Source organism: Hydra vulgaris, chromosome 03 (assembly GCF_038396675.1).
Source record: "Hydra vulgaris chromosome 03, alternate assembly HydraT2T_AEP".
NCBI lineage: Eukaryota > Metazoa > Cnidaria > Hydrozoa > Anthoathecata > Hydridae > Hydra > Hydra vulgaris.
The window spans coordinates 27210001-27225818 of NC_088922.1; the positions used below are offsets into that span (position 1 = coordinate 27210001).

Genomic DNA, 15818 nt, shown 5'->3' on the forward strand with positions numbered 1-15818 from the left:
AACAATTGACAATTATTTCCAATTTAATTTTCGCTAATTGCTTTTTAAAAAATAGAATTTAAGTAATTAGATTTACTACAACATTTTCTTGTGCCAGGATGAGTTCTCAAACATTTTCTTGGCATTTTTGAATGTTAAAAGTATAATGCTAATTGCTATTATTAATAAAAATTAGTTTATTAATATCATATTGGCCAAAATTATAAAAATAGCCATAAATATTAAAAATGAAAATATCAAAGTATTTTAACAATAGTTGTTTTAGTTAGGCTGATTTTGATTATATTTTATTACTCTGATTATATTTTATTACCCTGATTTTGGTTATATTTTGTTTGAGTGGATAAGTATTTCCCTTTTGTAGTAAAAAATATGCAAGCTCATATTATTTGAGTTTATGTTAAAATTAGAGAAATAATTCATTAAAATACAAAAAAATCTTACCTGATTTCTACTATATTATACATAATATTTACAATACAATACACAAATTTATTTAACGCTTTTTTTTTTTAAGCCTGCTGTCTAGTAAAAGTCCTATAAGGTCTTTTGAAAGAAAAAATGCTCGAGTCAAATGCATTTAACATATGAGTATTTTTATTGAGACACTATCTTGCTTTTACTTAACCAAGACATTTTATCTAAACAGAAACTGAAGATTATAAAATTATAGTAACTAGTTAGTCACTGAGTAAACATCACACCAGAGGTTCAAATAGAACAAAAATATACATATTGTAGCTAACGCGTGAGCTAACACTGCGCTAGAAGTTCACTCAGAACACAAATACACGCATCATGGCCTGAATTAAGTGATTACGAATTGCAAAATCTGGAAATATGTTTTTCCAGATTTTGCAATGGGTTGCAAATTGACATTGCAATGGCAATTGTAACTGAGGTTATGGCGAGAAATAGTTTTTTTATAAGAAAATGTGAATCTAAGTTTATGCAAATATCTAACTTAGATAAACTTTAAATCATATAATGTTAACTTTATTTTAACATTTTAAAGTCTTTATTGCTATATTTATTCTTTTGCTATAAATAGATCTTGAATCTAATCTCACTTCTGTAACAGCTTGATGCTTGCAGTGGCTTGTGAATTTTAACTTCAAATAACTTTAGTTATTTACTGCAAACAACTATCGTAATACTGTTGACATTCCTATATTAATAAATGGCAACCCGTTTACTGAGTCCTCTTACCGTTGTGAGGTTGCAATTCTTTCTTTTTTCTACAAATACTATGATGGTCACTGCTCAAAAGAGCTATCATCTCTAGTTTCATCAATCAAAACTGATCCTTGTTTGACTTGTCAATTAGCAAGGTTGCATCTTTTACTGTATCTGTCCCTGCATGTTCTAAAAACCTTTATTCGTCTAGTTTTTCTCCTCGTACTTCAATTCTTTGCAACTTACTCCCGTCGTCATATTTTTCTTGCTCATTCAAACAGTCTTTGGAATTAGGTTCAGCAAAACAACAAAAAAATAAAAGTGTTATTTAAAATCTGAATAAAATTATTTTAAAAAAACCTGACAAAACAAGCATTTTATTTAAATTCTAAATAAAAAAATTAAAAAAACACAAAAAAATGAATGCATTATTTAAAATCTGAGTAAAATAATTTAAAAAAAAAACAGTTAAAACAAACATTTTATTTAAATTAGTTAAAATAAAAATGGAAAAAGAACATTTATTTAAATTCTAAATAAAAAATTGAATACAGTAAAACAAATGTTTTTTTTAAATTTAATTCTAAACAAATTAATTTAAAAATGCAACAACGAAAGAAGTCTTTTATTTAAATTCTAAATAAAATAATTAAAATAAATATGGAAAAAGGAACGTTTTTTTTTAAATTCCTAATGAAATAATAAAATAAAATTAGCCAAACTTTTGTTCATTTTTCAATTTTTTAAACAGATGTCAATGTTTAAAAAAAAAGTCAGCAACTTGGCATTTGTTTTTCTGTAAATTTTATGTACCCTGCTTCAAAATTTTCTGCCGACTTAATGCTGACTTAAATCAGTTTTAGGTCAGCAATTTTGTGCAAACCCTTTTTTTCCTAATTTTGAGAACTCTACAACTTACATCTTTTCAAGTCTTTTGTAAACTGTTTTCTTCATATTTAACTCTATTCTTCGTTTTTTATTAAAATTTAACTTAATAGTGGTTGCTTTCAGTCTTCTTAGGAGTGAAGTAGATTTAAAAAAAAATTAGTTATCTTTAAGAACAATGAAAATTTTTTTGTTTGAATTTGTTTGTTTGACCTCTTGTATTAAATCAATAAAAAATTCCACATGAGAATTAAAGGTTATTTTATATTTAATTTTAAACATTTGCAGTTTTGTCAATTTAAAACATCATTATTTAATTTGATAAAGATTGTCTGGAATAATAATGATCCATGGGTTTTTGAAATATTTCTAGAACCACTAAATTTATATTTTACAATTTTTTAGTGGTTAAAGCAAATATTTCTAAATACAGTAAAGTTTTAAAAAACATTTTTGTTTTCTAAAACTTTACACATAACTCTGTAATGGGCGCTATAACAATACTATAACAGGCGCTGCTTTAAAGAGCTAGCACCCATTATAGTATTATTATAGTGCCCGAAATTTAACAAACAAATTTTTATTAGTTTATTAAAAAAGATTTAATTTAAGTTTTAAATAAGCTTGTATCTATTATTTTCATTTTGATTAAGTTGTATTTTAGATACTAAGTTAATATAACAACTATAAAAATATTGTATATTAATAAATATTTTTTATTTTTAAAAAGTTTTTAATTAATTTTAAATAAGCGTGTATCAATTTTCATTTTGATTAAATTGTATTTTAGTTACTAATTTAATAACACAACTATAAAAAGATTGTGTATTAATAAATACTTTTTTTATTTTTAAAAAGTTTTTAATTAATTTTAAATAAGCGTGTATCAATTTTCATTTTGATTAAATTGTATTTTAGTTACTAATTTAATAACACAACTATAAAAAGATTGTGTATTAATAAATACTTTTTTTATTTTTAAAAAGTTTTTAATTAAAAATATAAAATTTAAAAAATACTAAAGCTCTATAGTTCTTTGTTTTTGCTGTTTTATTACAGTTGTTTTATTTTAATGAAATTCGAATTTATTTTAAAATAGTTTAAATGTCAAAACATTAAAAGAATATTCAATTACAAACTCTTTTTTTTTAAGATACTCACAAAAACATAACAATGAATATATATTATTAGAACCTTTGGATCAAGTCTGAGAGTGTTAAAATTATTTTCTTTTAACATTAACAAGTAATAAGTTACACTTAACATTAACTTTTATATCTTGATAGTTATTCTTTACTAGTAAATTACATAGTTCAAAATGTTGATTTAATTTTTGAAAAAAAACTTTTTTTCTCTTTATATGTGCTCTATTAAACTATTTACTATGAATTTTTTATAAATTGTTATTATAAATTCTGAAATTAAATGTTTTTTTACAATAAGTTGTTTTGCATATATTGAACATTTACTTTGAGTAAGATGGTATATATGTAAGTATAGGAAATATCTACCTCATTCATGTTTTCTATGTACTATTAATATAGATATTAACCAAAGTCATAGACCTAAGTCTTGCTAAGCATTAAAAATGTATAAGCATTAAATGTAGATGTATATCAGTTATTTTTAAATTTAAGAAATTAATTTTTTTGTTTATTATTAATAATATTTTTTCTTATACTATAATTATCATTATTCTTTAAATGTCTTCTCTACATCTCTAATACATAAAATATATACATAGAAAAAGAAAGAAACAAGAGTCTTAAAGCAGTGATGATTGATGGGAGATTTGCTTTCTGATTTTAGCAGTTCAAGATTTTACTAATAAGTTCTCTTCTCAGATTTTGCAATGTTCAGCAAACCCTGAGTCCGTATATTTTATGAAAAACTGAGTATTAGTACTGATTCATTGTTGTTTTTATTAGACTGTCTGTTTCACTTGTTTTCTTGTATTTTATTCTGCATGGTTAATGATAAAATAAAAATAACTATATAATTACTTATATAAATATAATTGCTTTATATTTATTATTATTATTGTTGTTATTTTTGCTATAATAGTTATATTATTTTTTATTGTTATTTATTTTAGCAAAAATGGCAGAGTCGTTGGTTTGTTCTTTATGATAATAGTGAACATGGCAGAGTTAGAATCGAATACTATGATTCAGAAAAATTTTGGCAACAAGAAAAAAGCAAGCGTGTAATCTCACTTTCAAACTGCGTGAGTATCAAACTTGTATGGAACAAAGAATATAATCATGTTATAGAGATAGTAATTCCAGATCGAACCATACATCTAGCAGCTCAATCAAAAGAAGAACAAAAACTTTGGTTTAAAGATATGTGTGAAATAATATTTGGAAATTCATCTAAAAGCAGTTTAGTACAAGTGAGTTAGTAAATTTTTTAAATATTTTTGTGAGTTGACTGAAAAACAAATGCACAGGCTGACTGATAAAGCAACATATTGCATGCTGATTATGCTAGGCAGCATATGACAGTCATATAGAGCAACATTGTTAATAATATAAACATGTTGGTTTATATTATTAATTTATTAAAAAACTTCAGAATATTTTTGTATAATATTTTTACCTTAAATTAGTATAAAACTATAGTTATAAATAGGTCTTCACACTATAATTTGATTCATGAATATGAATTATAGAATTTTAAAACAATTTTTACTCTATTATTTAAAATACGCACATATAGTCTTTTGTTTAATATAAGATTTTTATTCATAAAATTAATTTTTTAATCTTTTGTTTACAAATAAAATTACTATATTTAAATTTTTTATTTATTAATAAATTAAAAGTTTGAAAAGTTTTTTTTTATATTTTTCATTATGAGGCACATATTAATACCAGTTAGGTCTTTTTTTTTATAAAATCTGATGAACCAGAACTTAACGATATCAATAATTTTAAACCTTTGTTTAATTTTACTTTCTTTATTTTATGTATACATACATATTTTTATATTACTATATATTATATAAATTTTTATACTATTTGAATATTGTGTCATTGTTTTTAATAGGTGATGATTTATTATATTATTTTTATAAAGATCATTTTATTATACTATTTTATAAAGTATGTGTCACACTTAACCTAAAAAAATTATTTTAAATAACTAAATGTAAAACACAATTTTAAAAAGAAACATATTTCACAATTATAAAAATATCATTTCTTACAATTTTAATGGAATTTTTCATAAAGATTAAGTACATGTTAGCAATGACCTAATCATTTATAACTTTTTATTTATGCAAATATTTAAAGATTAGTTTGCCATATGTATATATTTTTATATATGTTTCTGTAGTATATATATTTTACATCTTATATATTTTCTTTTTATATTTATTAGGGTTAAAAATATTTTTTAGTATAAAAATTAAAGGAAAAAAAAAAGTTTGTAAAAAAACATGCTTTCTTAACAAATGAGAGTGCATACTTACCAAATTTCCAATTCAAATTTCCTCTATTAGTGCAACAAAAACTTTATTCATTCTTTAATTGAAGTCAATAAAAAATTGGTGAAGCACAAAATATGAGCAAGTCATAAACAATTTGTTGTATTTGCAAACCATGCAATTAAATAATGAATAAAGTTTAAACTCGTTATAAATTTAATGTGACACTCTTGTTATATATTTTTTATATTTGTTGTTTTAATATAAGCTTTTTAAAGAGAAAAGTACTATAAATAAGTTTTGATATGTTTTTCTAAAGAGTGTGAAAAGTTTATCATCAGAGCATGATATTATAAATAAGTTTTGATATATTTTTTTAAAGGTTGTGAAAAAGTTATCATCAGAACATGATATTGGGTATCATAGTTTAAGTAGAACTACAAAAGAGGAAATTGATAATTCACCACGATCACTTCATACTGTACCTGAAGTTTCTCATGAAGTAGACTCAGGTAGTTATATATAGATATCAAAGTATGTTTGTATATATATATATAAATATATGTATATATATATATATATACATATATATATATATATATATATATATATATATATATATATATATATATATATATATATATATATATATATATACATATATATATATATATATATATATATATATATATATATATATATATGTATATATATATATATATATAAATGTATATAAATATATATATATATGGGCATTTCCAAAAAATCACGCACAGAAACTCTTATATATTTTGTCTATTATTTTCATAATAATAACACTGGCGATCTTCAATTTGCTCTCATTTAATTCTAACCTATATAAATATTTTGTAAACAAAAAATGGTATACATTACTAATGTTAAAAAAGACTAAATTAAGTTTGAAACGGAGTCACCGACAAAACAGAAAAACTCAAGTTTTAGTTACTAGATAAATAAACTTTAGTTTCTCAAAAAGTATAAGTTTCAGCGTTTTTCATTTTTTTTAAAAGGATGTTTTAAATATTAGTAAAGCTTACCAGAAAGTTACAGGATTGCACTATGTATCCCAGAGTCACAGCAATCGTTTAAATGCAGTTCGTGAATGATCACGCACGGTAGTCACGCATGGAAGTTGCGATTTTGTTAATTTCATGTAAATATTTTTAAGAATATAAATTGCTTGTGAGTATTTTAAGTGAAATATTATACTTCTATGACTCATATTTAATACATTTTCAATGAGAAATGGCTGTTTTATCAATTATTTCTAGCTAAAGTATAGTGTTTTGAAAATTTTTATTTATTTTCAAACTGTAGCGATATTATTACGCAAAAAAAAAAAAAAAATGATCAAAATATATTTATTTAATTTATTCAGGTAGCCTAAAATATGATAAAAATATTTTTGTTATAAATGTTTTTTAAGAAAATCATAATAGTATGCATACTACTTTAAGTCCCAGCTTTTAATTGCTAAAACAAAAAAAATATAAAAAATCACGCACAGAAATGGAAATCCCTATATATATATATATATATATATATATATATATATATATATATATATATATATATATATATATATATATATATATATATATATATATATATATGTTATATAATATATTATATATATATATATATATATATATATATATATATATATATATATATATGATGTATTATATATTTAATATATTATATATATAATATATTTTATATATATATATATATGATATATTATATATTTAATATATTATATATATAATATATTATATATATATATATATATATATATATATATATATATATATATATATATATATATATATATATATATATATATATATATATCTGCTACTAAACATCTCAATGAACAAAAATTCACCACCAAGAATGCACTTTGGCATTGCCCATGGTGAATAGGATTATCACATTAAGATAAATGAAGATAAAAAACTTCCTGATAGACTAATGAGATTCCTGAAAGAAGTCATCAGTAGATCAGAAAACTCAAGCTTAAAGAAAAAAAGCACCTGGAACTACAAAAAGAAAATAAATTCACAGTGTGGCAATCTTCATAGTGTAATGATTATCATTGCTTCTAGTGGTGTTATCACAAATACAACATTTGGATACTTTAATTGATTGTTGACTATCAATTATAGTATCGCAAAATTTTAATTTAAGGAGTAATCTGTATTGTGATCAATTAATGGTACTATAGATAAATCTTTACTTTCTTTTTGTGGTTCTTGGTGCCTTTTTGTGTGATGATGTCACACCAACCCTGGCTGCAATTGGTATTGATATAAATAAATTACCATTTTCATGCACCTCTCTAATGGAAGATTGAAGTACATGCCGTGAGTTTCTTACAATAGCAGTAAAAAATTTTTTTTTCAATGCTTAGTTCCACTAGCAAAATATTGCCAAATGTTGATGGAACCATCAAGCCAGGTACAACAATATAATTTTTTACCTTCATTGTTTACATTAAGCACTATTAATAATAACTCTGCCCTATATATTCTTGTAACAATAATCTTACAAGCATATGCTTGTAACGAGTACAGAATCAAATTTTGTATTTAATAAGCAATTTTTATATAAATAAACAGATAGTGGGTGCAAAAACCAAAAGCTCTTGTAAGAAGCTGTTTAGATTGCATGGCTTGCCATATTTGTTTTAGGATAGTTTTTCACTGCTCTTCCATTAAGCCAGACAACAATTAGCATGAATGTCTGCCAAACTGGCTTGGATATTGAGATTATTAAGGATCCTTGAGGTAACTGCTGGTGCTTTGATGTGATAGAAGGTAAAGGTAATCATGAGTGGCTTTTGCTTTGACACAAAAAATACAGATCATAACACATATAAAATTATAACACATTAGAGGATTTTTTTCTTTTAAAAGTCTCATTTGAGCATCAAATTTTATGTTATTTTTAAATTTCTCTGTAATACATATTGAAGCTTTTTTTTCAATTATTGATTTAAAGATAACTTTTCTTTAAATCTGGTTGAGGATTATTTGTAACTTTATCTTTAAATCTGGTTGAGGATTATTTGTACCCTATAAATTTTTCTATACCCCATTTAGAGTATATGGGTCACTGGTACCCACAATTGAAAAAAATGAAGAAATGTTTTGAAACAGAGTGCTTTTTTATTATTTAAAATAGCTTTTTTTATCTTTACTTCCACCCCCCTACCCAATCTTTTTTTTCTAAAATGGCATCTCTAGGCTAGGGGACAAGTCTCAAAAGGGCTTAAAAAGCAGGTCCGGGTCCTGACATGCATAGGTCAATACTATATATGAATGTATATAGTATTGACCTATGACTAGACTAGAAATAGGTCAATACTATATACATTCATATACTTGTCTTTGCCCTAATAAGTAAAACTGATGCATATAATACTGATAATAGTTGGTTTCAATACATTTCAAAAATATGTTATTTTAAAGAAAAAACGAGACTCTTAAGGGCTTACAAACCAGGTCTAGGGAGCCACTTTCCATTATCAGTTTGCAAAAAAAGTTTAATGGTGCACTTTTTTATTGATCCTCACCAATTGGGTGTGCGATATATAATTCAAAGAAAATTTTTTTTGGTGTGTGTATATATATATATACACACACACACACACACACACATTAGGTCACCCTAATGTGTGTGTGTGTGTGTGAGCAATAATAAATTCTATATAATATATATATATATATATATATATATATATATATATATATATATATATATATATATTTGTATATGTATATACCCATATATATTTGTATATGTATATACCCATATATATTTGTATATGTATATACCCATATATATTTATGAATGTGTATAATTTCTTAATTTTATTATATATATATATATATATATATATATATATATATATATATATATATATATATATATATATATATATATATATATACATATATATACCCATATATATACCCATATATATATATAAAAAAATAAAATTTAGAAATTAAAGTTCTAATTAGAATTTTAGAAGTTCTAATTAGAACTTATTTTTAAAGTTTTACAGTTTTTAGATAAATTGTTCTGCAGTGGATAATCTACAACATAAGTGATGTTTTTGATTGAGTTGGCAAGTTCTTCAATGGTTTGCAACCAATTGAAGAAAAAACTGCTTCTATTCCTCGTTTGTCCTTTATTACTCAAGATCTTGTCTTTTCTGCCACCAGATCCTCCAACTAACTGTTCTGTTGTCAAACTGATTTACTTGTCAACTTAAAGGGATCCTAAACCTCGGAGACAATGTTGTGTTCATATTAAAGAGAATGATGGAAAAAAAAGTTTAGGCTGCATTTTTTTGATTAAAACAAAAGAAATACCAAGAAAAACTAACTTTTTTTTTTTAGTCGAAACTCACCTTCTCTGTTTTGTAGGTCTAAAAGTCAGCATAATATACTTAGGCTTATTAATAATATATAATACATAATATACGTAATATATAATACATAATACATAATATACGTAGGCCTATTATAATATTGTAGGCCTAAAAGTCAGCATAATATACGTCACAATCTACTGACTTTGTAATTTATTCAAGCGCATTTTATTCCTAAAAGTTTCAGTACATGATCTCATTGATTTTTTTTTGTTTGCGCAAGAGATCCATTATGCAAACAAACAAAAAAGTCAATGACGTCATGTACTAAAACTCTTCGGAATAAAAACGTGTTAGAATAAATTATCAAGTCTGTAGATTGCAGCGTATATTATGCTGACTTTTAGGCCTACAATAAAAAAAGAGAAGACAAGCTTCGACTAAAATAAAATAGTTAGTTTTTTTTTGATATTCATTAATTTTTTTGTTTTGATCATAAAAATTTAGCCCAAGCATTTTTTTTTTTTTTTTCATTCTCTTTAATATGAACACAACATGTCTCGGAGGTTTGGGATCCCTTTAACATGTCAAGGGGTGTCTGCTAATGCTGGTTAATGCAAATTTTGTACCATCTTTTCTTTGATTGATGCTGACACCATCAAAAAAGGTCCATTCCAACCAAATATTCAGAGAGAAACTAGAGGTGCCGTGAAAATCCTTTATGTCTTTTGCTGGGTAAAATCTTCATTGGATAGATCTTCAGGTTTGAGAAAAATTTAATGTTATTGAGAATATCTCAGATTTAAATTGGTGCTTCGATTCACTGTTTGATGTTAACAAGATGTAAACAGAGCCAACTCTGTTAATGTTGACATTGTAGGCGTACATAGCTTAGTTTTATTTGGCTGATACTTATTATTTTCTGACTCTGAAATATATGTCAATGAAGAAACCTATTTCACCTATTTCATTAAGGCCCTTTTTCTTTTTCCTCTTGTTGTCTCCTCTGTCTTTCTTTTACAAAAAAAAAATTTTTTCTTTGCACACAATTCCTGATCTTTGTTCTGAATTTCTGTACAAGACATTTTAAGATAAAACTGGAGCAGTTGAAGTACATCCACAATAATCTTGCTGTAGATAACTGAATAAATCTTTTTTGCTTTTTTTGGAGAAGTTAGTCAAAAAAAAATCTTTTTTCTTTAGATAATTTTTTTTGACTAACTTTTCAAAAAAAAGCAAAAAATTTAAACCCTTTTATAAAGTAAAACAAAAAAACTGAATTCAAATGGATGCATTAAATAAGAAACAGTAAAAAGTTTTTATAAATTAAAAATTATATGCATAAACAGATTTGATATTACACAATATCTTCAGTATCAGAAGTTTTTGATGCAGTCAAAATTTAAAAAAATATCTTGAGTTTTGAAAGTTTCACATGAAAAAATACTAATAATAAGTTTTCATAAAATGTATATCATTTCACAGTTATTAAATAAGAAAGGTTTTTTTTATAGAAAATAAAACGAGAAAATAAAATTTAAATTTATTATTTATTTTTTTTTGAGGTTTATTTTATTGATTACATTAGGTGATTTATTAATCAAAGAGAATAAAGAGACTCGTAAAATAAATAAAGTGTCATCTGTGGGCTCTGAGCTATCTAGTCTTGTTTCATTTGAATCTGGTTTTGATGATGCATCAAGTATGACTTCGACTATAACTGAAGGTTTGAAATAAATATTTTATTTTTTGTTTTATAGTATATAAGTATTATATTACTATTGTAAATTTAGGGATTATCTATAAATTACACAGTTCTAAAATTAAAGGATAAATTAATTATAATAATAAATTTAACTAATAAATTATTTAATAACAAATTCAGTTTGTGTAAATGATCTCCTTTTTTTATTTTTTAAATAGCTTTGTGTAATTTATGGACTTTACACAATACTGATACTATATACTACTAATTTTTTTTGCCATAATAAATGCCATAATACATATTTTATTGATATTTTATGTGCAGTTGAATTCACTTAAGTAGAATTAACTGCACATAAAATTAAAAAAAAACAGAAATAAAAACTGTTATTTACAAATGCAATGATCTCCTATTTTTAAACTAAACAGTTGAAATAAAAACTGTTATTTACAAATGCAATGTTTCTTTTTTGCAAAGAAACATTGCATTTGTAAATAACATGTTTTGATGAGCATTTTTATTAACTCATCAATGTATAAATTTTTTCATGAGCATTGTTATTAACTCATCAATTATATAATTCTTTTTAATTTTTTTGACAATCACAAACAATCTTTTAAACACAAAAAAGTAAGCAAAATAGATTATGCTATCAAAATATTTATTAGGATCTAAAAAAAAGAAAAAAAGAAAAAAATTTTCTATTTTAAAAACTCCTCCTAATAAGTTTTTAACTAATGTATAAAATGTTTTAATGAAAAATTTAAAATTACTTATTTATAAAATTTATTAAATAAAAAAATGTTTTATACATTTCTTTATCAGACACTAAAATGTCAAAAAAATATATTTCACGGATGATAAATTATATATTTTTAACAGGCATTTAGAAAGTACTTTTTAAAGTTTTTACTGTTGTCCCTAGCAACCAGCATGAGATTATGTTGCATATAGTAGGACTTACAAAGTTATGGCTGCATGACTCAGAAATGTTTCAGAGGTACATAGTAACGCAACCATGCTGAACTATATTTTAGTTTAATGAAATAACATAGGGTTATAAAATATCTTTTTAGAATTGTTAGGAACATACTGTTTGGGAAAAGTTAGTGGGAAAATCATAAAACTATTCTTTAAAAAATATTTGGATTTATACAGAATTCAAAACAGGTGACATCTGACTGTTTCCAAGACCCACCAAAGAGAGAAGAGCAATTATTTTTCATTTTGTCAGCATATATGACCAGTTGTTAGTTGCCCCCTTAGATGGGCCTTAAAGACAGTCTGAGCAGCATCAAACACTATCACCTATTTTGACCCCTGTGTATTATACACAGTATAAATGGTATTAAATGTTATTTAAATAAGAACAAATATATACTATAGTAGTTAGCATTTATATGTGTTACATTTTTTGTTTATGCGACACAATGATCGCAAAAAGTGACCAACAGAGCCGTCCAGTTAGGTAGACCTGGGAGATGTGAATATAGTAGATTGTAGATGATGTCATTGGGTAAGAATCATGGATGAATGTAAAGACTATTTTGTAGGAGGAATAAAACTTTATGACTACAGGGAGAAGGTGAACAATAACTCACGCTCTAGTCATCCTAAGCAAATGATAAAACAATGGTCTATGAGTAAACAAATATGTATAAATCCCTTGGTTTATTAGTGGCTGTCATGACTAAAAATATCATACAATATGTAATGATAAGATAAAATAAGTAAATAAAAAAATGGTAATAAATAATGGTTTGGACAATATAAAAAGAAAAAAGAAAATATACGTGTTCTACAAGGTTTGAACTCTGAATCTGCAGATTATGACGCAGCGCACTAAAAACCACGCTATAGTGTCGATATGTAATCATAAAAAAATGTTTATAAATGTTGTATAATTAATGTACTAAACAGTAAAAAATATGTCATATTTTATATTAGTGTTGTGACCAAAACTAAAAATTGTAACTAACTTAACTGAAAAAACCGTAACTAAAATTACCCAACTAACTTTTTAGTCTAACTAAATTTAGTCAACTAACTTTTTAGTCTAACAAAATTTGGTCGACTAACTTTTTAGTCTAACTAAAACTAGTTGGCTAACTTTTTAGCGTAAATAAATTAGTCGACTAACTTTTTAGTCTAACTAAATTTAGTGGACTAACTTTTTAGTCTAACTAAATTTAGTCGACTAACTTTTTAGTCTAACTAAAATTAGTCGACTAACTTTTTAGTCTAACTGAATTTAGTCGACTAACTTTTTAGCCTAACTAAATTTAGTCAACTAACTTTTTAGCATAACTAAAATAATTCGACTAACTTTTTAGTGTAAATAAATTAGTCGACTAACTTTTTAGTCTAACTAAATTTAGTCGACTAACTTTTTAGCATAACTAAATTTAGTCGACTAACTTTTTAGCGTAACTAAAATTAGTCGATTAAAACAAGCTTCAGTACTAAAAACTGAATAACCTATGAAGCCATGAAATTTTCACACACGATGGCACATTATTGTGGCGGTTGAATGTCAGAAATATGGTTCATAGGGGAACGTCAAATCAAATTCGTAACGTATTAAATCAACTTTGATTATTAGAATTTTGTCCCAGCTCTGAGACAACTACCAATGCGGTTGTTGCAACTGTTTATAAACACCCAATGGGCACGGAATCTAAAAAAGGCACCCTTTGAACGTTTATTTAACATTCTGCAGTTTAATTTAACGTCTAATTCGGGGTTGGGAAAGCCAACTTGTTGGGGGTATTTTTGTTCTCACGCTCTAATCACCGCAATTTTTTTGAGAAACATTTTCATTTGACTTAACAACATTCTTGAGTTATGAGTTTGCACGATGCCTAAAAGTGTCATATCTGAAACATCAAAAAAATCCTGCCCACGCCGCTGGTAAAGCAATACACGAAAAATAAAATTTTCGCAAGAATCACAAGCGAAAAGAAACTTGCTAATCGATTCATTTCGAAAGAAGATTTTTGAAACCTACCAAAAGGACTCAGTTAAAAAATAATATCAGTTTTTTACTTCATAAAAATTTGCATGCGCGATAATTGACACTCATGAGTAATGAGCATTTAATTACTTAGTTCATTGAACAGATTTTTTTAAATGGAACATTTCAATCTTGTTTTTATGACGAATTTCAAGTTTTCTTCCGTAAGTGACCGTTCTTCAAGTGGATTTATCGAAAATTTTCCTTTCGAAATAAATTTTTTGATCATTATTTGAAAAAACAAACTAGTAAAAATTGAATATGTTGCTATACTGAAGATAAAGTTTCATTACAAACAGTTTGATATATACAGATATTTTATTTTCACATTTCTTGCAGTTAGGCGAATAAACTTCCTTTATAGATTTCGAAACGTAGTTATTAAAAGCGCTCATTTCTCAAGTGCTACTTCCGAAAGTGAAACTTTTGGAAGTTTTGGAAGAGCATTATTTGAAATAGCAACTTGCGAAAGTCTAATTTTCAGAAGTATTATTTGCGAAAGTTACTTTGACAAATTTTAATGCTTCTATATATTCGTTACGAATAAAAATAAATACTAATTGTATATACCCTTTTGAAAGATTTTTTTACAGAAATCTTTGAAACCTTTCGGTTAACAACCCTATTTCAAAGGCTTAAAATAGCAACATAGGAAAAATTATCCCAGATAAGTAACATTCTTAAAATTGGATTTTATTATACATTGCCTATAAATTTTCATTTTCATATTAGTGATATATAGTATTGGAGCCAGCGAGAAGGGAAGGTGGTGTTGGGGGTATGACACTCACTATCTATTACCATGGAACTATAAGAGATGGACGTGCAACCTGTTGTTTTACATCAAAGAGGCCGCAGAAATCAGCAAGCCATGCGAGTTTCCGACAAACTCTAAATTTTCACCCGTGAACAAAAAAATCTTTTAAAATGGCTGCCCTTAGTTTTTAACAGAAACTCTGATCACATGGTATTAGTTTAAATTTTATAGCATTTGTTTGATAAGACTGTTCAGGATAAGTAACTACTTCACGTGTTGAGAAATTACTAAACAAATTACACCAAGGAAAAGGAAATCAGTTGTCGGCACAAACAGATTTTCATCATTTTTCCAAGATAAACATTTGTAAATTTGGGAACTTTTTTCGTGTAAACAAAGTTCCATCAATAATAAAATAGATCTGTAAAGATAATTTTAAAATGACTA

The 15818-nt window shown here is 25.0% G+C and overlaps 1 protein-coding gene across 1 annotated transcript in view; it reads left to right on the forward strand.

The window, feature by feature from the left end:
• Nucleotides 1-15818, forward strand: part of LOC100192280 (insulin receptor substrate-related protein) — a gene marked incomplete at its 5' end in the record, with an annotated part of 43077 nt that overhangs the window by 15254 nt on the left and 12005 nt on the right. Inside the window, 3 exon segments of the mRNA NM_001280845.1 lie at nucleotides 4157-4456; nucleotides 5877-6006; nucleotides 11485-11622. Coding sequence (NP_001267774.1) covers nucleotides 4157-4456; nucleotides 5877-6006; nucleotides 11485-11622 — 568 coding nt within the window.